This window comes from Electrona antarctica (genome assembly GCF_951216825.1).
Source record: "Electrona antarctica genome assembly, contig: scaffold_147, whole genome shotgun sequence".
Lineage (NCBI taxonomy): Eukaryota > Metazoa > Chordata > Actinopteri > Myctophiformes > Myctophidae > Electrona > Electrona antarctica.
The window spans coordinates 222,394-248,997 of NW_027638202.1; the positions used below are offsets into that span (position 1 = coordinate 222,394).

General features: G+C 49.5%; 4 protein-coding genes across 4 annotated transcripts in view; 3 read left to right on the forward strand and 1 right to left on the reverse strand.

The window, feature by feature from the left end:
* Window positions 1-2,599: 2,599 nt before the first annotated feature.
* On the reverse strand, window positions 2,600-3,652 carry LOC306918313 (heterogeneous nuclear ribonucleoprotein A/B-like; the record flags this gene model as incomplete). Its single annotated transcript, XM_079531204.1, has 1 exon — window positions 2,600-3,652. One exon carries the CDS (start codon window positions 3,650-3,652, stop codon window positions 2,600-2,602), a length of 1,053 nt encoding a protein of 350 aa, XP_079387330.1.
* Window positions 3,653-11,894: 8,242 nt separating this feature from the next.
* Window positions 11,895-13,287, forward strand: LOC306918314 (contactin-associated protein-like 2; the record flags this gene model as incomplete). Its single annotated transcript, XM_079531205.1, has 4 exons — window positions 11,895-11,937; window positions 12,136-12,176; window positions 12,931-12,996; window positions 13,079-13,287. The coding sequence occupies exons 2-4, from the start codon at window positions 12,140-12,142 to the stop codon at window positions 13,285-13,287; spliced, it is 312 nt and encodes a 103-aa protein (XP_079387331.1). The 5' UTR covers window positions 11,895-11,937; window positions 12,136-12,139.
* A 5,840-nt stretch (window positions 13,288-19,127) lies between these two features.
* LOC306918308 (barrier-to-autointegration factor-like) lies at window positions 19,128-19,400 on the forward strand (the record flags this gene model as incomplete). Its single annotated transcript, XM_079531200.1, has 1 exon — window positions 19,128-19,400. The coding sequence occupies one exon, from the start codon at window positions 19,128-19,130 to the stop codon at window positions 19,398-19,400; it is 273 nt and encodes a 90-aa protein (XP_079387326.1).
* A 4,238-nt stretch (window positions 19,401-23,638) lies between these two features.
* The window catches only part of LOC306918307 (retinol dehydrogenase 12-like), a 31,940-nt gene continuing 28,974 nt past the window's right edge, over window positions 23,639-26,604 (forward strand). Inside the window, exon 1 of the mRNA XM_079531199.1 lies at window positions 23,639-23,805. The gene's annotated coding sequence lies outside the window, so the exon portion shown is untranslated. The remainder of the gene's footprint in view (window positions 23,806-26,604) is intronic.

Here is a 26,604-nt window from a genome sequence, read left to right on the forward strand (position 1 = left end):
TAAACCAGTTGTTAATGAAAGTGAAATCATTTTATTTCAATTCCATTGTTTGTGAATAAATGTGTTGTGCTTAGAATAGATCCCTCGTGATCCGTGATTATAATATGTAGGCTAGAAATGTATGATTTGGAGTTGACATAGGTTATTTTACTGGTCTGGCCCACTTGAGATCAGATGGTCTGGATCTGGCCCCAGAACCAAACTGAGCTTGACATCCCTGATTTAGATCAAGAGTTATTCACGTTTTAAGATTTTCAATCTCATCCGCTACAACGGGGGGCGAGCTTTTGTCACATAACGTTGTCATGTTGCTCTGTCCTTACAGAAGTTAGTAACAATGTTTCTAATTGGACTGCGGCATCTCTATTTATGTAACATAACGTCATGTTCTCCCTGTCTAAACTGTCCTCACAGAACTTGGTAAGAATGTTTCTGCTGTGTTCCTCCCAACCTCCATTCTCCTTTAACATTTTAAATGTGATTTAGCTAAACGTGGAGGAGGTTTGCACTTGAATCTGTTTTTTATGGTCTTTATATTTATTGTTTCTGTGATCGTTGCTGCTCTCTTAAGATTATCCTGTTTTACAATAATGTGACGTCCCATCTTCATCCTCTAGATCTCCTAGCCGTCCCGTGGACTAAACCTAGGCTTAGCTTAGACTGTCACAGCTCCAAGACTGTGGACTAAACCTAGGCTTAGCTTAGACTGTCACAGCTCCAAGACTGTGGACTATAGGCTTAGCTTAGACTGTCACAGCTCCAAGACTGTAGACTAGATTTAGGCTTAGCTTAGACTGTCACAGCTCCAAGAATGTGGACTAAACATAGGCTTAGCTTAGACTGTCACAGCTCCAAGACTGTGGACTAAACCTAGGCTTAGCTTAGACTGTCACAGCTCCAAGACTGTGGTCTAAACCTAGGCTTAGCTTAGACTGTCACAGCTCCAAGACTGTGGACTAAACCTAGGCTTAGCTTAGACTGTCACAGCTCCAAGACTGTAGACTAGATTTAGGCTTAGCTTAGACTGTCACAGCTCCAAGACTGTAGACTAGATTTAGGCTTAGCTTAGACTGTCACAGCTCCAAGACTGCAGACTAAACCTAGGCTTAGCTTAGACTGTCACAGCTCCAAGACTGCAGACTAAACCTAGGCTTAGCTTAGACTGTCACAGCTCCAAGACTGCAGACTAAACCTAGGCTTAGCTTAGACTGTCACAGCTCCAAGACTGTGGACTAAACCTAGGCTTAGCTTAGACTGTCACAGCTCCAAGATGTCTGTTGACTCCTTCAGCCACTTGAACGGAACATCCCTCTAGTTAATTAGCGGCCTTGGAATCTTGTTAAACTCAGCCCTAGCTAACCTTTCGGGGCCCAGTTTCTTACAAAACGAGACCGGGACCTTATCCCTCCTCACTCTTTAGTACAGTAAACCCCTCACTATGGGGTTTAAGTGGCTTCATCTAGGCACAATTATTCACTATAGCTTTTGACTCCCCCTGATGTGGCTGCATGCTATTTATCATTGGTGGTTGTTATTTATTTTATGTTTTATTTACACTTTGTTTCTTACTGTTTTTATTGCCTCCGAGTTGTATGTTTTGTTTATTGTTTATCTTGATGTTTTTCTGCATTAGTGATTTGGCTACCTCCTGGCCTGTACTAACCTGACTCCACCAGATGGTGGCAGTAGTGAGTCCCCTCCTCCTAACCTGACTCCACCAGATCTGGTGGCAGTAGTGAGTCCCCTCCTCCTGGCCTGTACAGCACTTTGGTTAATTAGCTCTTTACCATATTTGTTCTCTGACGGGCGGCTGGCATCTCCCTTAGAGAGAGAGTGAGTATTCAGTTAGGGTGGCTGGCATCTCCCTTAGAGAGAGAGTGAGTATTCAGTTAGGGTGGCTGGCATCTCCCTTAGAGAGAGAGTGAGTATTCAGTTAGGGTGGCTGGCATCTCCTTAGAGAGAGAGTGAGTATTCAGTTAGGGTGGCTGGCATCTCCCTTAGAGAGAGAGTGAGTATTCAGTTAGGGTGGCTGGCATCTCCCTTAGAGAGAGAGTGAGTATTCAGTTAGGGTGGCTGGCATCTCCCTTAGAGAGAGAGTGAGTATTCAGTTAGGGTGGCTGGCATCTCCTTAGAGAGAGAGTGAGTATTCAGTTAGGGTGGCTGGCATCTCCCTTAGAGAGAGAGTGAGTATTCAGTTAGGGTGGCTAGCATCTCCCTTAGAGAGAGGGTGAGTATTCAGTTAGGGTGGCTGGCATCTCCCTTAGAGAGAGAGTGAGTATTCAGTTAGGGTGGCTGGCATCTCCCTTAGAGAGAGGTTGAGAAGTTAGAGTCGCTGCTTCTTCACTTGGAAAGGAGCCAGCTAACACCGGGGCTCCACAGGGCGCGTCAGCGTCGCGTCTCCGTCACCGTCAGGGAATGTTCCCTTTTTAATCAATGAAGGGTGGCTCCACTGCCCGCGTTGCGTGACATTAACGCGTGCATTCAAATTGAACCAGTGCGTTTTTTGACGCACGCGACGGAGACGCAACGCGTCCGGTGGAGCCCTGGCATCTGTTTAGGATGCCTCTCGGGCTGCTGTGGTTGCTATGGTTACTTCCTATCAGTAAGGCCTGTAGCTGCTGTGGTTGCTTCCCCGTCTTGGAGTTTTCCCATAGCTAGAGTTGCCCTTGTTGTAGTCGTACGCTCCTCCACCGTAACCGTAGTAACCAGAGGAGTAGTAGTCGTTTCCGCCGTAGCCGCTGTATCCTCCTCCGTATCCTCCGCAGGCTTGGTTTCCGTAGCCCTGTTGGTTCCAGTAGTAGCTGCCGCTGGTGAAGGGCTTGTTGTAGGCCAGGGTTTGGTTCCAGCCCTGGCCGCGCCCCGGTCGGCCCCGGCCTCCCCTGGCGCCCCCGTAGCCCCCCCGGCCTCCGTACTGCTGCTGCTGGTACATCTCCTTGGGCTGGGCCATCTTCAGCTCGCACTTGCTCCCCTCGACCACGTGGATCTTCCTCTCCAGGCAGCGGCGCGCCGACGCCTCATCGCGGTACGTGACGAAGGCGAACGCCTTCCTCTTCTGTGTCTTGACGTCCACGGGCAGCTTGACGCCGTCGATCTCCCCGAAGGCGCCGAAGTGTTCGCGCACGGCGTCCTCGGAGGCGTCGGGGTTGAGGCCGCGGACGAAGACCTTCCGGCACGGCTCCTTCCTCATGGCCATGGCCTTCTTGGGGTCGATCTGCCGTCCGTCCAGGCGGTGCTCCTTCTGCTCCAGGACCTTGTCCACGCCGCCCGCGTCCTTGAAGAGGACGAAGCCGAAGCCTCGCGAGCGGCCCGTGCTGGCGTTGATCTTGATGGTGCACTCGGAGACCTCGCCGAACTTGGCGAAGTAGTCCTTCAGGTCCTTCTTGCTCGTGTCCCAGCTGAGGCCGCCCACGAACATCTTGCCGGCGTCGTCCTCTCCCTTGCTGGCGTTGATCCTGGAGCCGACGTCCCGGGCCTCATCGTTGGTCCTCGACGGCGACCGGCCGTCCGTCCCCGTCTCGTCGTTGGTCCCTGATTGGCCGTCCTCGCCCTCGTCGCTGATCCTGTTGTCGCCGTCGCCTGATTCGTCGCACCATTCCACGTCCAGCCCTCCGCCCGGCGCTCTGCCCGTGGCGTGATCCACCGACGTCTCCATGTTGAACTGCTTCTCTCTCGGTTGATGTTCGGCGAATTAGAGAAAAGATCTGATACAAAACAGCCAGAAAACTGCACATAGAAATGGACTGTCTCCTGGTCACGTCAAGTATTTGACAAACACACGCAACAGTGATGTGACGTCACGCATTGACCATATATGGGCCATATACTGTATGGCTGTACAGCATTAATTCAAAGGCAAGAATTGTGCGAACAGGCGCGACCTGCCACGGTACCAACGGGACGAACCGAGGACAATATATATATTCAGGTCTGAACGCAGCTTTACATTCGACGAATCAGACTCTTCCTCACCCAGGAGGCAGCCAATCAGACCCTTCCTCACCCGGGAGTCAGCCAATCAGACCCTTCCTCACCCAGGAGTCAGCCAATCAGACCCTTCCTCACCCAGGAGTCAGCCAATCAGACCCTTCCTCAGCCGGGAGTCAGCCAATCAGACCCTTCCTCAGCCGGGAGTCAGCCAATCAGACCCTTCCTCACCCGGGAGTCAGCCAATCAGACCCTTCCTCACCCGGGAGTCAGCCAATCAGACCCTTCCTCACCCAGGAGTCAGCCAATCAGAGCCTTCCTCACCCAGGAGTCAGCCCAGCTCCTAATCCAGACATCAGTCATATGTACAAATAATATAACGTTTTTATAGCTTACGTATGATTCATGATAACTACGTTTGTATGTATATGATGTATTGCCATGCTTTTTTGAATGGTGCAACCACTCCTTTTTTTTGACTTTTTTGTGTGGTCATACAGATACAAAACATCAACACTTAGGACAACATAAAGACAAGTAAAAACCAAAAACAATGACATAGCGATAAAGAAAGGAAAAAAAGGAAATAGGAGGAATATGCCACAGGTTACCTCTCAATATACACACAAAACACTGTAGGCATTCTGCATGGGCCGAAAGCCCAAAGCCTTATTTAAATTAATAGTCTTTATCTAACCTCACCGGAATACGTTTTTGGTCAGGTTTTTGCAGGCCAAATGCCTTGGTGCAACCTCTCCTGTCCCTGGGTCTCCCTGGTGCAACCTCTCCTGTCCCTGGGTCTCCTTGGTGCAACCTCTCCTGTCCCTGGGTCTCCTTGGTGCAACCTCTCCTGTCCCTGGGTCTCCCTGGTGCAACCTCTCCTGTCCCTGGGTCTCCCTGGTGCAACCTCTCCTGTCCCTGGGTCTCCTTGGTGCAACCACTCCTGTCCCTGGGTCTCCCTGGTGCAACCTCTCCTGTCCCTGGGTCTCCTTGGTGCAACCTCTCCTATCCCTGGGTCTCCTTGGTGCAACCTCTCCTATAGACAGCTATGTGTGTCTCTGGGTCTCCCTGGTGCAACCTCTCCTATAGACAGCTATGTGTGTCTCTGGGTCTCCCTGGTGCAACCTCTCCTATAGACAGCTATGTGTGTCCCTGGGTCTCCCTGGTGCAACCTCTCCTTTAGACAGCTATGTGTGTCCCTGGATCTCCCTGGTGCAACTTCTCCTATAGACAGCTATGTGTGTCCCTGGGTCTCCCTGGTACAACCTCTCCTATAGACAGCTATGTGTGTCTCTGGGTCTCCCTGGTGCAACCTCTCCTATAGACAGCTATGTGTGTCCCTGGGTCTCCCAGGTGCAACCTCTTCTATAGACAGCTATGTGTGTCCCTGGGTCTCCCAGGTGCAACCTCTCCTATAGACAGCTATGTGTGTCCCTGGGTCTCCCTGGTGCAACCTCTCCTATAGACAGCTATGTGTGTCCCTGGGTCTCCCTGGTGCAACCTCTCCTATAGACAGCTATGTGTGTCCCTGGGTCTCCCTGGTACAACCTCTCCTATAGACAGCTATGTGAGTCCCTGGGTCTCCCTGGTGCAACCTCTCCTATAGACAGCTATGTGTGTCCCTGGGTCTCCCTGGTACAACCTCTCCTATAGACAGCTATGTGTGTCCCTGGGTCTCCCTGGTACAACCTCTCCTATAGACAGCTATGTGAGTCCCTGGGTCTCCCTGGTGCAACCTCTCCTATAGACAGCTATGTGTGTCCCTGGGTCTCCCTGGTACAACCTCTCCTATAGACAGCTATGTGAGTCCCTGGGTCTCCTTGGTGCAACCTCTCCTGTCCCTGGGTCTCCTTGGTGCAACCTCTCCTGTCCCTGGGTCTCCCTGGTGCAACCTCTCCTGTCCCTGGGTCTCCCTGGTGCAACCTCTCCTGTCCCTGGGTCTCCCTGGTGCAACCTCTCCTGTCCCTGGCTCTCCCTGGTGCAACCTCTCCTGTCCATGGGTCTCCTTGGTGCAACCAAGACAGCTTGGTGCAACCAAGACAGCTATGTGTGTCCCTGGGTCTCCTTGGTGCAACCTCTCCTATAGACAGCTATGTGTGTCCCTGGGTCTCCCTGGTGCAACCTCTCCAATAGACAGCTATGTGTGTCCCTGGGTCTCCCTGGTGCAACCTCTCCTATAGACAGCTATGTGTGTCCCTGGGTCTCCTTGGTGCAACCTCTCCTATAGACAGCTATGTGTGTCCCTGGGTCTCCCTGGTGCAACCTCTCCTATAGACAGCTATGTGTGTCCCTGGGTCTCCCTGGTGCAACCTCTCCTATAGACAGCTATGTGTGTCCCTGGGTCTCCCTGGTGCAACCTCTCCTATAGACAGCTATGTGTGTCCCTGGGTCTCCCTGGTTCAACCTCTCCTATAGACAGCTATGTGTGTCTCTGGGTCTCCTTGGTGCAACCTCTCCTATAGACAGCTATGTGTGTCCCTGGGTCTCCCTGGTGCAACCTCTCCTATAGACAGCTATGTGTGTCCCTGGGTCTCCCTGGTGCAACCTCTCCTATAGACAGCTATGTGTGTCCCTGGGTCTCCCTGGTGCAACCTCTCCTATAGACAGCTATGTGTGTCCCTGGGTCTCCCTGGTGCAACCTCTCCTATAGACAGCTATGTGAGTCCCTGGGTCTCCCTGGTGCAACCTCTCCTATAGACAGCTATGTGTGTCCCTGGGTCTCCCTGGTACAACCTCTCCTATAGACAGCTATGTGTGTCCCTGGGTCTCCCTGGTACAACCTCTCCTATAGACAGCTATGTGAGTCCCTGGGTCTCCCTGGTGCAACCTCTCCTATAGACAGCTATGTGTGTCCCTGGGTCTCCCTGGTACAACCTCTCCTATAGACAGCTATGTGAGTCCCTGGGTCTCCCTGGTGCAACCTCTCCTATAGACAGCTATGTGTGTCCCTGGGTCTCCCTGGTACAACCTCTCCTATAGACAGCTATGTGAGTCCCTGGGTCTCCTTGGTGCAACCTCTCCTGTCCCTGGGTCTCCTTGGTGCAACCTCTCCTGTCCCTGGGTCTCCCTGGTGCAACCTCTCCTGTCCCTGGGTCTCCCTGGTGCAACCTCTCCTGTCCCTGGGTCTCCCTGGTGCAACCTCTCCTGTCCCTGGCTCTCCCTGGTGCAACCTCTCCTGTCCATGGGTCTCCTTGGTGCAACCTCTCCTATAGACAGCTATGTGTGTCCCTGGGTCTCCCTGGTGCAACCTCTCCTATTGACAGCTGTGTGTGTGTCCCTGGGTCTCCCTGGTGCAACCTCTCCTGTCCCTGGGTCTCCTTGGTGCAACCTCTCCTATAGACAGCTATGTGTGTCCCTGGGTCTCCTTGATGCAACCTCTCCTATAGACAGCTATGTGTGTCCCTGGGTCTCCTTGGTGCAACCTCTCCTATAGACAGCTATGTGTGTCCCTGGGTCTCCCTGGTGCAACCTCTCCTTTAGACAGCTATGTGTGTCCCTGGGTCTCCCTGGTGCAACCTCTCCTATAGACAGATATGTGTTTCCCTGGGTCTCCCTGGTGCAACCTCTCCTATAGACAGCTATGTGTGTCTCTGGGTCTCCTTGGTGCAACCTCTCCTATAGACAGCTATGTGTGTCCCTGGGTCTCCCTGGTGCAACCTCTGCTATAGACAGCTATGTGTGTCCCTGGGTCTCCCTGGTGCAACCTCTCCTATAGACAGCTATGTGTGTCCCTGGGTCTCCCTGGTGCAACCTCTCCTATAGACAGCTATGTGTGTCCCAGGGTCTCCTTGGTGCAACCTCTCCTATAGACAGCTATGTGTTTCCCTGGGTCTCCCTGGTGCAACCTCTCCTATAGACAGCTATGTGTGTCCCTGGGTCTCCCTGGTGCAACCTCTCCTTTAGACAGCTATGTGTGTCCCTGGGTCTCCCTGGTGCAACCTCTCCTATAGACAGCTATGTGTGTCCCTGGGTCTCCCTGGTGCAACCTCTCCTATAGACAGCTATGTGTGTCCCTGGGTCTCCCTGGTGCAACCTCTCCTATAGACAGCTATGTGTGTCCCTGGGTCTCCCTGGTGCAACCTCTCCTATAGACAGCTATGTGTGTCCCTGGGTCTCCCTGGTGCAACCTGTCCTATAGACAGCTATGTGTGTCCCTGGGTCTCCTTGGTGCAACCTCTCCTATAGACAGCTATGTGTGTCCCTGGGTCTCCCTGGTGCAACCTCTCCTTTAGACAGCTATGTGTGTCCCTGGGTCTCCCTGGTGCAACCTCTCCTATAGACAGTTATGTGTGTCCCTGGGTCTCCCTGGTGCAACCTCTCCTATAGACAGCTATGTGTGTCCCTGGGTCTCCTTGGTGCAACCTCTCCTATAGACAGCTATGTGTGTCCCTGGGTCTCCCTGGTGCAACCTCTCCTTTAGACAGCTATGTGTGTCCCTGGGTCTCCCTGGTGCAACCTCTCCTATAGACAGCTATGTGTGTCCCTGGGTCTCCCTGGTGCAACCTATCCTGTCCCTGGGTCTCCTTGGTGCAACCTCTCCTATAGACAGCTATGCGTGTCCCTGGGTCTCCCTGGTGCAACCTCTCCTATAGACAGCTATGTGTGTCCCTGGGTCTCCCTGGTGCAACCTCTCCTATAGACAGCTATGTGTGTCCCTGGGTCTCCCTGGTGCAACCTCTCCTATAGACAGCTATGTGTGTCCCTGGGTCTCCCTGGTGCAACCTCTCCTATAGACAGCTATGTGTGTCCCTGGGTCTCCCTGGTACAACCTCTCCTATATACAGCTATGTGTGTCCCTGGGTCTCCTTGGTGCAACCTCTCCTATAGACAGCTATGTGTGTCCCTGGGTCTCCCTGGTGCAACCTCTCGTATAGACAGCTATGTGTGTCCCTGGGTCTCCCTGGTGCAACCTCTCCTATAGACAGCTATGTGTGTCCCTGGGTCTCCCTGGTGCAACCTCCTATAGACAGCTATGTGTGTCTCTGCGTCTCCCTGGTGCAACCTCTCCTATAGACAGCTATGTGTGTCCCTGGGTCTCCCTGGTGCAACCTCTCCTATAGACAGCTATGTGAGTCCCTGGGTCTCCCTGGTGCAACCTCTCCTATAGACAGCTATGTGTGTCCCTGGGTCTCCCTGGTGCAACCTCTCCTATAGACAGCTATGTGTGTCCCTGGGTCTCCCTGGTGCAACCTCTCCTTTAGACAGCTATGTGTGTCCCTGGGTCTCCCTGGTGCAACCTCTCCTATAGACAGCTATGTGTGTCCCTGGGTCTCCCTGGTGCAACCTCTCCTATAGACAGCTATGTGTGTCCCTGGGTCTCCCTGGTGCAACCTCTCCTATAGACAGCTATGTGTGTCCCTGGGTCTCCCTGGTGCAACCTCTCCTATAGACAGCTATGTGTGTCCCTGGGTCTCCCTGGTGCAACCTCTCCTATAGACAGCTATGTGTGTCCCTGGGTCTCCTTGGTGCAACCTCTCCTATAGACAGCTATGTGTGTCCCTGGGTCTCCCTGGTGCAACCTCTCCTTTAGACAGCTATGTGTGTCCCTGGGTCTCCCTGGTGCAACCTCTCCTATAGACAGTTATGTGTGTCCCTGGGTCTCCCTGGTGCAACCTCTCCTATAGACAGCTATGTGTGTCCCTGGGTCTCCTTGGTGCAACCTCTCCTATAGACAGCTATGTGTGTCCCTGGGTCTCCCTGGTGCAACCTCTCCTTTAGACAGCTATGTGTGTCCCTGGGTCTCCCTGGTGCAACCTCTCCTATAGACAGCTATGTGTGTCCCTGGGTCTCCCTGGTGCAACCTATCCTGTCCCTGGGTCTCCTTGGTGCAACCTCTCCTATAGACAGCTATGCGTGTCCCTGGGTCTCCCTGGTGCAACCTCTCCTATAGACAGCTATGTGTGTCCCTGGGTCTCCCTGGTGCAACCTCTCCTATAGACAGCTATGTGTGTCCCTGGGTCTCCCTGGTGCAACCTCTCCTATAGACAGCTATGTGTGTCCCTGGGTCTCCCTGGTGCAACCTCTCCTATAGACAGCTATGTGTGTCCCTGGGTCTCCCTGGTACAACCTCTCCTATATACAGCTATGTGTGTCCCTGGGTCTCCTTGGTGCAACCTCTCCTATAGACAGCTATGTGTGTCCCTGGGTCTCCCTGGTGCAACCTCTCGTATAGACAGCTATGTGTGTCCCTGGGTCTCCCTGGTGCAACCTCTCCTATAGACAGCTATGTGTGTCCCTGGGTCTCCCTGGTGCAACCTCCTATAGACAGCTATGTGTGTCTCTGCGTCTCCCTGGTGCAACCTCTCCTATAGACAGCTATGTGTGTCCCTGGGTCTCCCTGGTGCAACCTCTCCTATAGACAGCTATGTGTGTCCCTGGGTCTCCCTGGTGCAACCTCTCCTATAGACAGCTATGTGTGTCTCTGGGTCTCCCTGGTGCAACCTCTCCTATAGACAGCTATGTGTGTCCCTGGGTCTCCCTGGTGCAACCTCTCCTATAGACAGCTATGTGAGTCCCTGGGTCTCCCTGGTGCAACCTCTCCTATAGACAGCTATGTGTGTCCCTGGGTCTCCCTGGTGCAACCTCTCCTATAGACAGATATGTGTGTCCCTGGGTCTCCCTGGTGCAACCTCTCCTATAGACAGCTATGTGTGTCCCTGGGTCTCCCTGGTGCAACCTCTCCTATAGACAGCTATGTGTGTCCCTGGGTCTCCCTGGTACAACCTCTCCTATAGACAGCTATGTGTGTCCCTGGGTCTCCCTGGTGCAACCTCTCCTATAGACAGCTATGTGTGTCCCTGGGCCCCTGCATCCTGGCTGCCTGGCTGTGTCCGAGCACGGAAATAGCGTTTGGTTGGTTTTCACCACCAAGTGCCACTGTTGCGCAACCTAACACACACACACACACACACACACACACACACACACACACACACACACACACACACACACACACACACACACACACACACACACACACACACACACACACACACGTATTAACTGTATATGATGATTTCGTGTGTGACAGCACAGTACAGTACGGTAGAGGGACCCCCGGGGGACCCCCACATGGTAACTCTGTCGGCCCGCACCCTGGGCACATTACTGGGGGTCTGGATGTTCCGGGGACCCCCACACTGTAACTGTCATTTCTCGACCGTTTCGGACGTGGGGCGGCTTGCCAGAACTTCCAGGGACCCCCTGGGGACCCCCACACGGAGTTGCACCATTCACTTCACACAGGTGTGAATTTCTTTCTTTTTTTTTGCTTAAGGTAAATCGCTCTGGATTAAGAGCGTCTGCTAAAAGCCTTCATTGTAAATTGATGCATTGGTGCGGTGGGCAGACGGTTAGGAAGTGTACCTCAGTCTCTACCTCATTCTGTGTGCAGTGGGTGCATAGTGCTTAGTGCATAGTGCATAGTGCATAGTGCGGTAGTGGCTCAGGGGTAGAGTGGCTGGATCGCAACCGCAAGGTTGCCGGGCTCCCCCAGAGTTAGTGTCGAAGTGTCCTTGAGCAAGACACTGAACCCCTAATTGCTCCTGATGTGCAGGTTGGTGCCTTGCATGGTTTCCGTCACCATCAGTGTATGAATGTGTGTGAATGGGTGAATGTAATGCATGTATCTATGTAAAGCGCCTTGGATAAAGGCGCTATATAAATGCACCATTTACCATTTACCATAGTGCTTAGTGCTTAGAGTGTGCAGTGGGTGCATATAGTGCTTAGTGCGTCTTCTCTTGGAAGCGGCATTTCTCACTGAGTCTATATCAAGTTAATGTCTCTCTCTCTCTCTCTCTCTCTCTCTCTCTCTCTCTCTTTCTCTCTCTCTCTCTCTCGCCCCGTAGACCCAGTGCTCATCCAGCGTTTCAACACTCCAGGGTTCCTCCTTCTCCAGTGACCACGCCTCCTTCTCCAGTGGCCACGCCTCCTTCTCCAGTGTGGTTCAACGCAGTAGCCACGCCTCCTTCTCCAGTGGCCACGCCTCCTTCTCCAGTGTGGTTCAACACAGTAGCCACGCCTCCTCCAGTGTGGTTCAACGCAGTAGCCACGCCTCCTTCTCCAGTGGCCACGCCTCCTTATCCAGTAGCCACGCCTCCTTCTCCAGTGCGGTTCAACGGAGTAGCCACGCACCTGAAGTCTTCCCTGAGAGACCCTGTAGCCACACCCACAGCCACGCCCCCAGCCACGCCCACATCGTCCTTCCAGGGTAATGTCTGCTGCCACGGACCCCCTACTGGACAACACAGGTACTACACCCCCTAATGGACAATACATGTACTGTCCATGGGGGGAGGGGTGATGGGGGTCCATGGGGGGAGGGGTGATGGGGGGAGGGGTGATGGGGGTCCATGGGGGGGAGGGGTGTTGGGGGTCCATGGGGGGAGGGGTGATGGGGGTCCATGGGGGGAGGGGTGATAGGGGTCCATGGGGGGAGGGGTGATGGGGGAGGGGGGAGGGGTGATGGGGGTCCATGGGGGGAGGGGTGATGGGGGTCCATGGGGGGAGGGGTGATGGGGGTCCATGGGGGGAGGGGTGATGGGGGAGGGGGAGGGGTGATGGGGGTCCATGGGGGGAGGGGTGATGGGGTCCATGGGAGGGTGATACAGAAAACAGCACTGCTATGCCCGATACACTAGCTTGTCTTTCTTTCTGTCTCTGTCTCTGTCTCTCTCTGTCTCTCTCTCTCTCTCTCTCTGTCTCTCTCTCTCTGTCTCTCTCTCTGTCTCTGTCTCTGTCTCTGTCTCTCTCTCTCTCTCTCTGTCTCTCTGTCTCTCTCTCTCTCTCTCTCTCTCTCTCTCTATGTCTCTGTCTCTGTCTCTGTCTCTGTCTCTGTCTCGCTCTCTCTCTCTCTCTCTCTCTCTGTCTCTGTCTCTGTCTCTCTGTCTCTGTCTCTGTCTCTGTCTCTGTCTCTGTCTCTGTCTCTCTCTCTCTCTCTCTCTCTCTCTCTCTCTCTCTCTCTCTCTCTCTCTCTCTCTCTGTCGCTCTCGCTCTCTCTCTCAGAGTTCCCCTTCAATGAGGAGAGGGCGTTCCCCGGCGGTGTCAACAGGAACTCTGCCATCATCGGAGGTACAGCCAATCAGAATGTTTGTTCATAACCAACCAATCATGTTCTACTGTTTGTATCAGCTGACGTCTGGTTGGTCTGCAGGCATCATCGCCGTGGTGATCTTCACCATCCTGTGCACTCTGGTGTTCCTGATTCGCTACATGTTCCGTCATAAAGGCTCCGCCTCCTACCACACCAACGAGACCAGAGGAGGAGGAGACTCACAAGGGGAGGAGTCTGGTGACACGGCCATCCCCGGCACCGACAACCCAGAAACGCTGAACGAGTCAAAGAAAGAGTGGTTCATTTAACTATAGAGTCACAGAGTGGTTAATTTAACTATAGAGTCACAGAGTGGATCATTTAACTATAGAGTCACAGAGTGGATCATTTAACTATAGAGTCACAGAGTGGATCATTTAACTATAGAGTCACAGTGGATCATTTAACTATAGAGTCACAGAGTGGATCATTTAACTATAGAGTCACAGAGTGGATCATTTAACTATAGAGTCACAGAGTGGATCATTTAACTATAGAGTCACAGAGTGGATCATTTAACTATAGAGTCACAGAGTGGATCATTTAACTATAGAGTCACAGAGTGGATCATTTAACTATAGAGTCACAGAGTGGATCATTTAACTATAGAGTCACAGTGGATCATTTAACTATAGAGTCAAAGAGTGGATCATTTAACTATAGAGTCACAGAGTGGTTAATTTAACTATAGAGTCACAGAGTGGTTAATTTAACTATAGAGTCACAGAGTGGATCATTTAACTATAGAGTCAAAGAGTGGATCATTTAACTATAGAGTCACAGAGTGGATCATTTAAACAACAACCCAGACACGCTGTTGGTTCATTTAATAAGGGCGATTTAAATTCAGAGACTATGAGGCAGTTTATCAAAGATGGACGCAGGGCGATTTAAATTCAGTGACCAATCACAGGACAGGCAGAAGAAAAAGTAATCCAATCAGACAAAGATAGGCATGGAGATGATTTAAAGTAAAGTGACCAATCAGAGGAGGGCTAGGGTTAGGGTAGAGATGGAATCCACGTGTCCAACTGGTGCCGTGCAATGTTTTGGGGTAAAAAAATAAAATACAAAAATAAAGTGTGATTTGTAGAAACATACGGTACCAATGTTTTCTCTGCCAAAGAGGCTGATCTACAGACCCTGGTTCTATGTGTAGATCTGATCTACAGACCCTGGTTCTATGTGTAGATCTGATCTACAGAACCTGGTTCTATGTGTAGATCTGATCTACAGAACCTGGTTCTATGTGTAGATCTGATCTACAGACCCCGGTTCTATGTGTAGATCTGATCTACAGACACTGGTTCTATGTGTAGATCTAATCTACAGACCCCGGTTCTATGTGTAGATCTGATCTACAGACACTGGTTCTATGTGTAGATCTAATCTACAGACCCTGGTTCTATGTGTAGATCTGATCTACAGACCCTGGTTCTATGTGTAGATCTGATCTACAGACCCCGGTTCTATGTGTAGATCTGATCTACAGACACTGGTTCTATGTGTAGATCTGATCTACAGACCCTGGTTCTATGTGTAGATCTGATCTACAGACCCTGGTTCTATGTGTAGATCTGATCTACAGACCCTGGTTCTATGTGTAGATCTGATCTACAGACACTGGTTCTATGTGTAGATCTGATCTACAGACCCTGGTTCTATGTGTAGATCTGATCTACAGACCCTGGTTCTATGTGTAGATCTGATCTACAGACCCTGGTTATATGTGTAGATCTGATCTACAGACCCTGGTTCTATGTGTAGATCTGATCTACAGACCCTGGTTCTATGTGTAGATCTGATCTACAGACCCTGGTTCTATGTGTAGATCTGATCTACAGACCCTGGTTCTATGTGTAGATCTGATCTACAGACCCTGGTTCTATGTGTAGATCTGATCTACAGACCCTGGTTCTATGTGTAGATCTGATCTACAGACACTGGTTCTATGTGTAGATCTGATCTACAGACCCTGGTTCGTACTGTATGTGTAATTCATTATTTATTTCAGAGGTGAACTGTGCACTTATTTACCTTCACTCCGTGCTGATGTGTCCTGCTGGCTCAGCCATGATGCTGCTCTGGAGTAGGACTGGGCTCAGAGTCAGCCAGACAGTGTCAGTGGCTCAGAGTCAGTGTCTAGTGGCTCAGAGTCAGTGTCTAGTGGCTCAGAGTCAGCCAGACAGTGTCAGTGGCTCAGAGTCAGTGTCTAGTGGCTCAGAGTCAGTGTCTAGTGGCTCAGAGTCAGTGTCTAGTGGCTCAGAGTCAGCCAGACAGTGTCAGTGGCTCAGAGTCAGTGTCTAGTGGCTCAGAGTCAGTGTCTAGTGGCTCAGAGTCAGCCAGACAGTGTCAGTGGCTCAGAGTCAGTGTCTAGTGGCTCAGAGTCAGTGTCTAGTGGCTCAGAGTCAGCCAGACAGTGTCAGTGGCTCAGTGTCTAGTGGCTCAGAGTCAGCCAGACAGTGTCTAGTGGCTCAGAGTCAGTGTCTAGTGGCTCAGAGTCAGCCAGACAGTGTCTAGTGGCTCAGAGTCAGTGTCTAGTGGCTCAGAGTCAGTGTCTAGTGGCTCAGAGTCAGCCAGACAGTGTCAGTGGCTCAGAGTCAGTGTCTAGTGGCTCAGAGTCAGTGTCTAGTGGCTCAGAGTCAGCCAGACAGTGTCAGTGGCTCAGTGTCTAGTGGCTCAGAGTCAGCCAGTCAGTGTCAGTGGCTCAGAGTCAGCCAGTCAGTGTCTAGTGGCTCAGAGTCAGTGTCTAGTGGCTCAGAGTCAGTGTCTAGTGGCTCAGAGTCAGCCAGACAGTGTCAGTGGCTCAGTGTCAGTGGCTCAGAGTCAGCCAGTCAGTGTCTAGTGGCTCAGAGTCAGTGTCAGTGGCTCAGAGTCAGTGTCAGTGGCTCAGAGTCAGTGTCTAGTGGCTCAGAGTCAGTGTCAGTGGCTCAGAGTCAGTGTCAGTGGCTCAGAGTCAGTGTCAGTGGCTCAGAGTCAGCCAGTCAGTGTCTAGTGGCTCAGAGTCAGTGTCAGTGGCTCAGAGTCAGTGTCTAGTGGCTCAGAGTCAGTGTCTAGTGGCTCAGAGTCAGTGTCTAGTGGCTCAGAGTCAGTGTCTAGTGGCTCAGAGTCAGTGTCTAGTGGCTCAGAGTCAGTGTCTAGTGGCTCAGAGTCAGTGTCTAGTGGCTCAGAGTCAGTGGCTCAGAGTCAGTGTCTAGTGGCTCAGAGTCAGTGTCAGTGGCTCAGAGTCAGTGTCTAGTGGCTCAGAGTCAGTGTCTAGTGGCTCAGAGTCAGTGTCTAGTGGCTCAGAGTCAGTGTCTAGTGGCTCAGAGTCAGTGTCAGTGGCTCAGAGTCAGTGTCTAGTGGCTCAGAGTCAGTGTCAGTGGCTCAGAGTCAGCCAGACAGTGTCTGGTGGCTCAGAGTCAGCCAGACAGTGTCTAGTGATACTATTATTGTGACCGTTTTTTTAATCACAATAAACTGTTATCATGCCAATTACCGCTTCCCCGTTTTTCCTCCCCGATTTCGCACCAGTGAGGGGTGTGGGAGGGGTGTGTGTGTGTGTGTGTGTGTGGGGGGGGGGGGGGGTCATCAATGTACTCCATTAGATTAGACCATATAGACCATTTTAAGGTTTTTTCCAGAATGAAAACATTTGAGGTAAATGAGTTAGTGTACATAATGTTTTCGTTATTACATAACTTAATATGCTACTGGGCTGGCTGTATTCCTAAGCCTACACCGTAGCCTTTTCATGAATTGTAAAGTGTGTGTGTGTGTGTGTGTGTGTGTGTGTGTGTGTGTGTGTGTGTGTGTGTGTGTGTGTGTGTGTGTGTGTGTGTGTGTGTGTGTTAGCTATTGATTTTGAAGCCAGGAATAGAAGTATCGGAGCACAGTACAGTATCTAGTGACAATCATCATTCTTAAAATAGTTAAAACTGAATTATGATATCAATGCTAAATGGTTGGGGGTTATAATCTGATCTCTGTTAGTCCACAGAGATTACATGGCTGAGGGAAGTAGGGGTGCTGGGGGGGCTGGAGCACCTATTATTACCCCCCCCCCCTTGGACAGGAGGGGGAAATAATAATAATTTTAATCAAAACAGTTTTCTGTTACTAGACCTAATAAATATGCTGTATCACAGTATCGGCGCCTTATCCTGGTTAATTGCCTGCATGTCAGTTTGCTCGTTTGTCTGTCTGTCTGTCTGTCTGTCTGTCTGTCTGTCTGTCTGTCTGTCTGTCTGTCTGTCTGTCTGTCTGTCTGTCTGCTCACAGTTCACCCCCTGCTCACAGTTCACCCCCTGCTCACCCCCTGTTCACCCCCTGCTCACAGTTCACCCCCTGCTCACAGTTCACCACCTGCTCACCGCCTGTTCACCCCCTGCTCACAGTTCACCCCCTGCTCACAGTTCACCCCCTGCTCACCCCCTGCTCACAGTTCACCCCCTGCTCACAGTTCACCCCCTGCTCACAGTTCACCCCCTGCTCACAGTTCACCCCCTGCTCACAGTTCACCCCCTGCTCACAGTTCACCCCCTGCTCACCCCCTGCTCACAGTTCACCCCCTGCTCACCCCCTGCTCACCCCCCTGCTCACAGTTCACCCCCTGCTCACAGTTCACCCCCTGCTCACAGTTCAGCACCTCTACTGTAAATATCTTCCCGCGGCCGCGGGAAGACATTGTATAAATGTTATACAATGATAAGAGCGCCCCTCACTTCACACAGGTGTGATTTTTTAAATTGGACAGCCCACACCTGCTGAATTCCCCACACCTTCCTATATGCAGCTTTGAGGGCGCTATAGCCCCTCCTATATGCAGCTTTGAGGGCGCTTAGCCCCTCCTATATGCAGCTTTGAGGGCGCTATAGCCCCTCCTATATGCAGCTTTGAGGGCGCTATAGCCCCTCCTATATGCAGCTTTGAGGGCGCTAGCCCCTCCTATATATAGCTTTGAGGGCGCTAGCCCCTCCTATATACAGCTTATACAGTTTTGAGGGGTGCTAGCCCCTCCTATATAAAGCTTTGAGGGGCGCTAGCTCCTCCTATATACAGCTTTTGTCTTCACACGTCTCAATATTTGCCATTGACAATGAAAGGAGAAATTCACGTCATTATGTAGATGAGCAAATCGGCGAAGCAATCGCATAAATTCATGAGATGATGTATGATGATGTATAAGTATGTATAAGAACGCCCCTCACTTCACACGGGTGTGATTTTTGATTTTGGAATTAGATCATGGTAACCCAAAGTGCTCTTGTCCTTTAAGGTCAGAGAGAGAGAGAGATCAAAATGCAGTTACCACGGCAACAGATGGAAGCCTGGCACAGGCAAGGGTGACGGAATATGTGGAAACCGGAGCAGCACTGACACGGACCGGGAAGTGGTAGAAGATAAGGTGGTTGGCTGGTTGGCAAAAGGCTCTGGTCAGTTGGGTTAGCGTCAGTTGGGTTAGGGTCAGTTGGGCTAGGGTCAGTCAGGGTTAGTTAGGGTCAGTCAGGTTCTGCCAGTGGACCTAACGTAACGGACCTAACCTGAGCCAATTGATTGCCATGCCAACCCCAGCCCACACCTGCTGAATTATCCACACCTTCCAACTTTTCACAGTTAGTTTGCACTCTTCAGACATTCTCCATATATACATACGATTAAATGAGAAAAAGAGGTTGCGCATCAGCAATGGTTTTCAGTGGAGTGCCATACCCAAATCCAGTATACATCAAAAAACAGGAATTAAAAAAATTCCAAAAAGGTAGCACTTTTTGGTGTGTGCCAATAAAGAAATGGAAATGTGAGTACTTTGTCCACCGCTTGTTTAATTTTTGGATGTTCTACCTTTTTGGAATCTTTTAAATTCCTGTTTTTTTATATATATACGATTATCACTGCAGAAGGACTTCCCACAACCGCCGATACCCCTCATGCCCATATATGGGCATATGAGGAGCCAGATGAAGAGCCTTGTTGATGATGTCATCACGACATCATCAACATGACATCATTCACCATGTGGGAATATAAACGTAAGGAACGCCGAACCAGTGCTAAATAATTAGCGTTTAAAGCGCAGTGTGTGAGCCAATCAACGATCAATCACCTTTACAAACAGCCCGAGTCAACCATGTCGACGACCTCCCAGAAACACAAGGACTTTGTGTCGGAGCCCATGGGGGAGAAGTCTGTGCTGGCTCTGGCTGGCATCGGAGAAGCTCTGGGGAAGAGGCTGGAGGAGAAGGACTTCGACAAGGCCTACGTGGTTCTGGGACAACTCCTGGTGCTCAAGAAGGACGAGGAACTCTTCAAGGAGTGGCTGAAGGATTCGTGTGGAGCCAACGCCAAGCAGCAGGCCGACTGCTACGGCTGTCTGTTGGAGTGGTGTGACTCCTTCCTGTAAGCAGCATTCTGTCTGTTGGAGTGCTGTGACTCCTTCCTGTAAGCAGCATTCTGTCTGTTGGAGTGGTGTGACTCCTTCCTGTAAGCAGCATTATGTCTGTTGGAGTGGTGTGACTCCTTCCTGTCAGCAGCATTCTGTCTGTTGGAGTGCTGTGACTCCTTCCTGTAAGCAGCATTCTGTCTGTTGGAGTGCTGTGACTCCTTCCTGTCAGCAGCATTCTGTCTGTTGGAGTGGTGTGACTCCTTCCTGTAAGCAGCATTCTGTCTGTTGGAGTGCTGTGACTCCTTCCTGTAAGCAGCATTCTGTCTGTTGGAGTGGTGTGACTCCTTCCTGTAAGCAGCATTCTGTCTGTTGGAGTGCTGTGACTCCTTCCTGTAAGCAGCATTCTGTCTGTTGGAGTGCTGTGACTCCTTCCTGTCAGCAGCATTCTGTCTGTTGGAGTGGTGTGACTCCTTCCTGTAAGCAGCATTCTGTCTGTTGGAGTGCTGTGACTCCTTCCTGTAAGCAGCATTCTGTCTGTTGGAGTGGTGTGACTCCTTCCTGTAAGCAGCATTCTGTCTGTTGGAGTGCTGTGACTCCTTCCTGTAAGCAGCATTATGTCTGTTGGAGTGCTGTGACTCCTTCCTGTCAGCAGCATTCTGTCTGTTGGAGTGCTGTGACTCCTTCCTGTAAGCAGCATTATGTCTGTTGGAGTGGTGTGACTCCTTCCTGTCAGCAGCATTATGTCTGTTGGAGTGGTGTGACTCCTTCCTGTAAGCAGCATTATGTCTGTTGGAGTGCTGTGACTCCTTCCTGTCAGCAGCATTATGTCTGTTGGAGTGCTGTGACTCCTTCCTGTAAGCAGCATTATGTCTGTTGGAGTGCTGTGACTCCTTCCTGTCAGCAGCATTATGTCTGTTGGAGTGGTGTGACTCCTTCCTGTCAGCAGCATTATGTCTGTTGGAGTGCTGTGACTCCTTCCTGTCAGCAGCATTATGTCTGTTGGAGTGCTGTGACTCCTTCCTGTCAGCAGCATTCTGTCTGTTGGAGTGGTGTGACTCCTTCCTGTCAGCAGCATTATGTCTGTTGGAGTGGTGTGACTCCTTCCTGTCAGCAGCATTCTGTCTGTTGGAGTGGTGTGACTCCTTCCTGTAAGCAGCATTCTGTCTGTTGGAGTGGTGTGACTCCTTCCTGTAAGCAGCATTCTGTCTGTTGGAGTGGTGTGACTCCTTCCTGTAAGCAGCATTCTGTCTGTTGGAGTGGTGTGACTCCTTCCTGTAAGCAGCATTCTGTCTGTTGGAGTGCTGTGACTCCTTCCTGTCAGCAGCATTATGTCTGTTGGAGTGGTGTGACTCCTTCCTGTAAGCAGCATTCTGTCTGTTGGAGTGGTGTGACTCCTTCCTGTCAGCAGCATTCTGTCTGTTGGAGTGGTGTGACTCCTTCCTGTCAGCAGCATTCTGTCTGTTGGAGTGCTGTGACTCCTTCCTGTCAGCAGCATTCTGTCTGTTGGAGTGGTGTGACTCCTTCCTGTCAGCAGCATTCTGACTGGAGTGCTGTGACTCCTTCCTGTCAGCAGCATTCTGTCTGTTGGAGTGCTGTGACTCCTTCCTGTAAGCAGCATTCTGACTGGAGTGGTGTGACTCCTCCCTGTCAGCAGCAAGCTGACTGCTATGGTCGGTGTCTGCAGGAGTGGAGACAGACAGACAGACAGACAGACAGACAGACAGACAGACAGACAGACTTCTTTATTGGTAGTTTATAAAAATACAAAAAATATTTTCAAATTCCAATGGACTATACAGAAAAAAACCAAGCTTGTTTCCATTGTGGTCCACCTTGTAACATAAAACTATACACAGACATTAATGGGAGATCCAGGGTCGGAAATTAACTATGACCAGTTAGTGTGAAGATGGAGCCATGATTTAAGGTCTTTCCTAAATCTTGCAAGAGAATTGAAGGATTTCAGGGCTTGAGGGAGTGCATTCCACACTCTACGTCTGTCCTCGTTCTCAACCAGTGGTCCAGGGACCACCAGTGGTCCTTGAGGGGAGCTCTGAGTGGTCCTATTGCACTATTTTCAGGACTGAGATTAGCTCGGAGGGAATATATTATCAAAAACTTTTTTCATGGGACATTTTCAGTCGTAGTGGTCTCACATTGAAGACAAAAGACCGAACTGTACGCTTTAGGAATCAGCACGAGGGTTAGGGTTAGGCTAACCCTAACCCTAACCCTAACCTTTAGGAATCAGCACGAGGGTTAGGGTTAGGCTAACCCTAACCCTAACCCTAACCTTTAGGAATCAGCACGAGGGTTAGGGTTAGGCTAACCCTAACCCTAACCCTAACCCTAACCTTTAGGAATCAGCACGAGGAAACCCTGAGATACCTGCATGGCCCCCATATTGAATGTTAAATACTAATTGTATATAGCTTAGTGCTATCTTGGATTCTATACAACCAACTTTAATTACATGTTTTCCAGGTCAAGGAGTCTAATACAGACCTCAATTTAGTTCTCAGGGTTATGGAAAAGCAAGAAAACAAATGGTCTTTATATTTGTGTAGTTTCAACACATCTTTACAGGTTTACAGATGTAAAGAAGTGTGTGGAAAAATCTTATATCTTGCTGTGGTTGGCGTGCGTGCGTGCGTGTGTACACCTACAGTACATTCCTGCCTCCTGTAATGAGCTCACTCATTGGTCACTCCTGTAATGAGCTCACACATTGGTCACGAACACAAGGCTGCTGTACTTTATGGGCTCCATTTTCGTCACTGCTAAACCCCTTATCCCTAAACTTCTTTGCCTTTTTTTACTATTTTGCAAAACATTATTTAATAGTTAAAATGGCCAGTCTTCAAGCTCACAACGTGTCAATGTAGATTGGCTAGTTGAACTATTCAAAAATGTTTTTCAAAATAGTAAAAAAAGGCAAAGAAGTTTTAGGGATAAGGGGTTTAGCGGTGACGAAAATGGAGCCCTATACCTCATACTAAGCATTTAAAGTATGAGGTATAAAGTACAGCAGCCTTGTGTTCATAAAACAGAAAGATTGGGTATTGGGTAAGACTGACGGTATCTTGCAGGACCTTTCACTGCTTCGTCTCAACCATTACTCTATGGCTCTGGTCTCAGGCACGCACGTAAACATGCACGGTCGCGCGTGCACGTGCAATTGCATTCATGCATGCGCACACATGCACCCTTACATTCTGAATGAACATGTTACTAATTTATGCTTTGACCCATTCATAAATATGATAAATAAATGGGTAAATAAATATATGAGAGTAGAATAGGATTAAAACAAGTTCTTGTTTTGTACAGCGTGACTTTTTAATGTTTTTTTTAAAGCAACCAGAAGTTACGCCATCACTCCAATATGGTGGAGGCTCTGTTACTAGGAGACCTTTATATATAATATCTCTGCTGTGACACTCCCACATACATTAAATAATGTATTTTCTGTCCTTGTGTGAGTGTTGAAAGAAAATGAAACATAGCATACTGGGGAATAACAAGGGAATCTATTGGTTAAAATGAAACACAACATACTGGGGAATAACAAGGGAATCTATTGGTTAAAATGAAACACAACATACTGGGGAATAACAAGGGAATCTATTGGTTAAAATGAAACACAACATACTGGGGAATAACAAGGGAATCTATTGGTTAAAATGAAACCACAGTGGGGCGGCTGTGGCTCAGGGGTAGAGTGGCTGGGTGCCAGTTCGAACCCGGGCTCCCCCATGAGTTAGTGTCAAAGTGTCCCCTGAACCCCTGATTGCTCCTGATGTGCAGGTTTGGTGCCTTGCATGGTTTCCGCCGCCATCGGTGTGTGAATGTGTGTGTGAATGGGTGAATGTAATGCACAATCTATGTAAAGCGGCGCTATATAAATGCAACATTTACCATCTATAGATAATATAATATATGGTGTTATGTGTAGTTAAACATGATCATCTATAGATAATAGAATGTATGGTGTTATGTGTAGTTGAACATTGGTCATCCATTTTCTGTTGACAACATGATAAGGTTTGACCACAGGGGGAGCTGTGGGGAAATGTATTTGAGCAATAGTTCCAGGAATAGTTCCAATTCCAGGAAGTGAACTGCCAGGAAGCTATAAAGGAACAGGAAGTGATCAGGTGCCGAGCCTGGGGTTCCATTCTGAGGCAGTTAGAAGAGTGTTTGGTGGTTGTTACTGTTTGTCAAACACACTGTTTTTAATCCAATCCTTCAGAACTGAACTCAAACCAACACGCAGTTTGACCAGAACTTTAGGTGTGGGAAGAAGAAGTAAAGTTTGGTGGACATTTCTGAAGCTTTGAATTCATTTCTGAAGCTTTGAACTCTAAGCAAACAATCCAGTGTTTGTGAACAAAGGAAGCAGCCGAGGACTCCTGACTTAAAGGTTGGGTGAGGAGGATATAGTTTTATTTTTTTCAGTGAGCTGCATTACCTTTTGGTTTTATAACTTTGAGGACTACTTGATTTAACAAAAGAGAAGATCTGCAACGTTTGGATTATTTGGATTACTTTTTGGGGATTATGTTGGGATACTTGACTCTGAGACATTGTTTCAAACTTAATTTGTTTGAAACTGAGTAAGGCCTGTGTGCCGAAACGCGTTTGTTTCTCTAGGTGGACTAGGGTTAGGGTTAGCCGCATTTTGCAACGCTATATTTTTTTATAATGGGATGAATCTAGAGTTGCAATACCCTCCATTGACTCCCCACTCATCCAATTTGGTTTGCGATCTGCTTGTCTTAAACGACGTTAAACTCACCAACATTGCAGCTGTAGTCCAAGCTTTTTTTCATAAAAATCTAAATTTTCATAAAAATCCACCGTAGAGATGTTGAGCTACTTTCTGTCAAGACATCCTCTGCAGGTGATTCTTTTTCTAAGTGTTGGAGTTCGGAAGCACTCGTTTTTGTTAACGGGTTGCGCTGCTGCCTCCTGCATTATGTGCAAATTCGAAACAGGTGGTACTTGCAGGGCCGTTCAGTGAATTACGACGAGTGCTTCCAAACTCCAGCACTTAGAAAAATAATCACCTGCACAGAATGTCTTGACAGAAAGTAGCTCATAACATGTCTACGGTGGATTTTTATGAAAAACAAGCTTGGCAGATTGAAAGAGGTTAATTCAAGCTTGGACTACAGCTGCAATGTTGGTGAGTTTAACATGGTTTAAGACAAGCAGATCGCAAACGCAATATGATGAGTGGGGAGTCAATGGAGGGTATTGCAACTCTAGATTCATCCCATTATAAAAAAATCTAGAGTTGCAATTTGTGGCTAGGTTAGGGTTAGAGAACCTAGAAACCCTAACCACTCTAGGTGGATTGGTTGTGTTTCTCTAGGTGGACTGGTTGTGTTTCTCTAGGTGGACTGGTTGTGTTTCTCTAGGTGGACTGTGTTATGTATGGGGTTCACGTCATATGGTTACGACAGTAACATAAAGTGCCTGCTGCCGTAAGGCTGTGTTGTGTTATTATTATTGCTGCTGCTGCTAACACTGAACGCCGGTTTGTAAGTGTGCTGCCGGCGCACAACCAAGTTACAGTAAAGTCTTCAGCTCATGTCCATAGTTGTGCATTATTCTCCAATACAACATTGACGACGAGGATGGAGCTGACGTTCTCACCGCCTCCCGCTTTCTTGCCGTTCCCGGCCGAGCCTCCTATACCTTGGTAAATGGTAAATGGTGCATTTATATAGCGCCTTTATCCAAGGCGCTTTACATAGATTGTGCATTACATTCACCCATTCACACACACATTCATACACCGATTGCTGCGGAAGCCATGCAAGGTACCAACCAGCACATCGGGAGCAATTTGGGGTTCAGTGTCTTGCCCAAGGACACTTCGACATGTAGACAGGAGGAGCCGGGATTCGAACCGGCGACCCATGGATCATTGGACGACCTGCTCTACCTCCTGAGCCACAGTCGCCACCTTGGACTCGCTGGCATGATTCGTTTGAAAACTACATCGCGGCTTTGGGACTAGTAGACGTGAGCGACGCGCGACTAAGAGCCATTCTGATTCACTGTCTTGGCACAGAGGGACAACTGATCCTCGCCACCCTCGGGACTGCCGCAAGATATATAGGGTGTACCAAAATCTCCTGGAGGGGGCGTCAACATATGTGTCACGTGGTAGCGGCCGCCATACTTGCTGGCTTGTCTGGTTTGTTTACATTGAGCGACTATCCGTGTGCTTGTTCTTTTTTTAAACTGACCTCACAATGGTGCAGACTTGCTCAGTAAATAAGTGCCACAGCAGGTCACGTCGAGGGAATGAGCCAGAAAACGGAATTAGATTTTCAACTTTCCAGCATGGAGACAGTATCAAGGAACCCAGATTGACGAGTTTACAAAAAGACGTAGAATGGCTTGGATCGGCGCACGGGTGCAGAGACATAACGTTCAACAAAGTATCTAAGCACAGCCGTGTTTGTTCACAACATTTTCCTTGTCCTTGTAATGTATTTTGGCCCAACGTTATTTCTATCCATCCTGGTGTTGGTTCACTATGTTGTCGCCAAGAACGAGCTCAATATTTACAAAAACATACCACCGTCACTGTTGCGAAGGCTCTCAAATGGATCTCCATATATGGGGATAAAAGGCCGTCACTTGGATCTCCACATATGAGGATGATGTATGGCCCATATGTGGAGATAATGGAAATATCCAATGCTGACATCGGATTGATGTGGGAACCCCATATAGGGATATACACGTGTGTCATCGTCATATGCGATTGGATAGCATTGTCATTATGACACACATATAACTAAAAAGTATAAAAGGATTACAGTCAGAGACTTAAGGGGGCAGAATATCTTCTAATATCTTTGGCCTGAGTCAGTTGGATAGGACGGAATATCTGGCCAAGCAAATTATAGAGCTTTTCATTGGAGGTTTCCATATCCCGGTTAAGTTCGTATCGAACACCACTGTAATGGGTCCTAACTAAATAACCAGCATTAGTCGAGCTATTTTACGTGGCTGTTGCGAAGGCCTTCACTTAGAGTTCCATATATGGGATAACCCATAGTCCCATATATGGAGACAACAGCGCTATCCAGCGCTGACATCAGATTAATGTAGAAACTCCAAAGATGGATATACACAGTGGTGACATCATCGTAACACTAGACTTGCACAGCATAAAAGGCGGCTCCCATGGCTTCTAAAC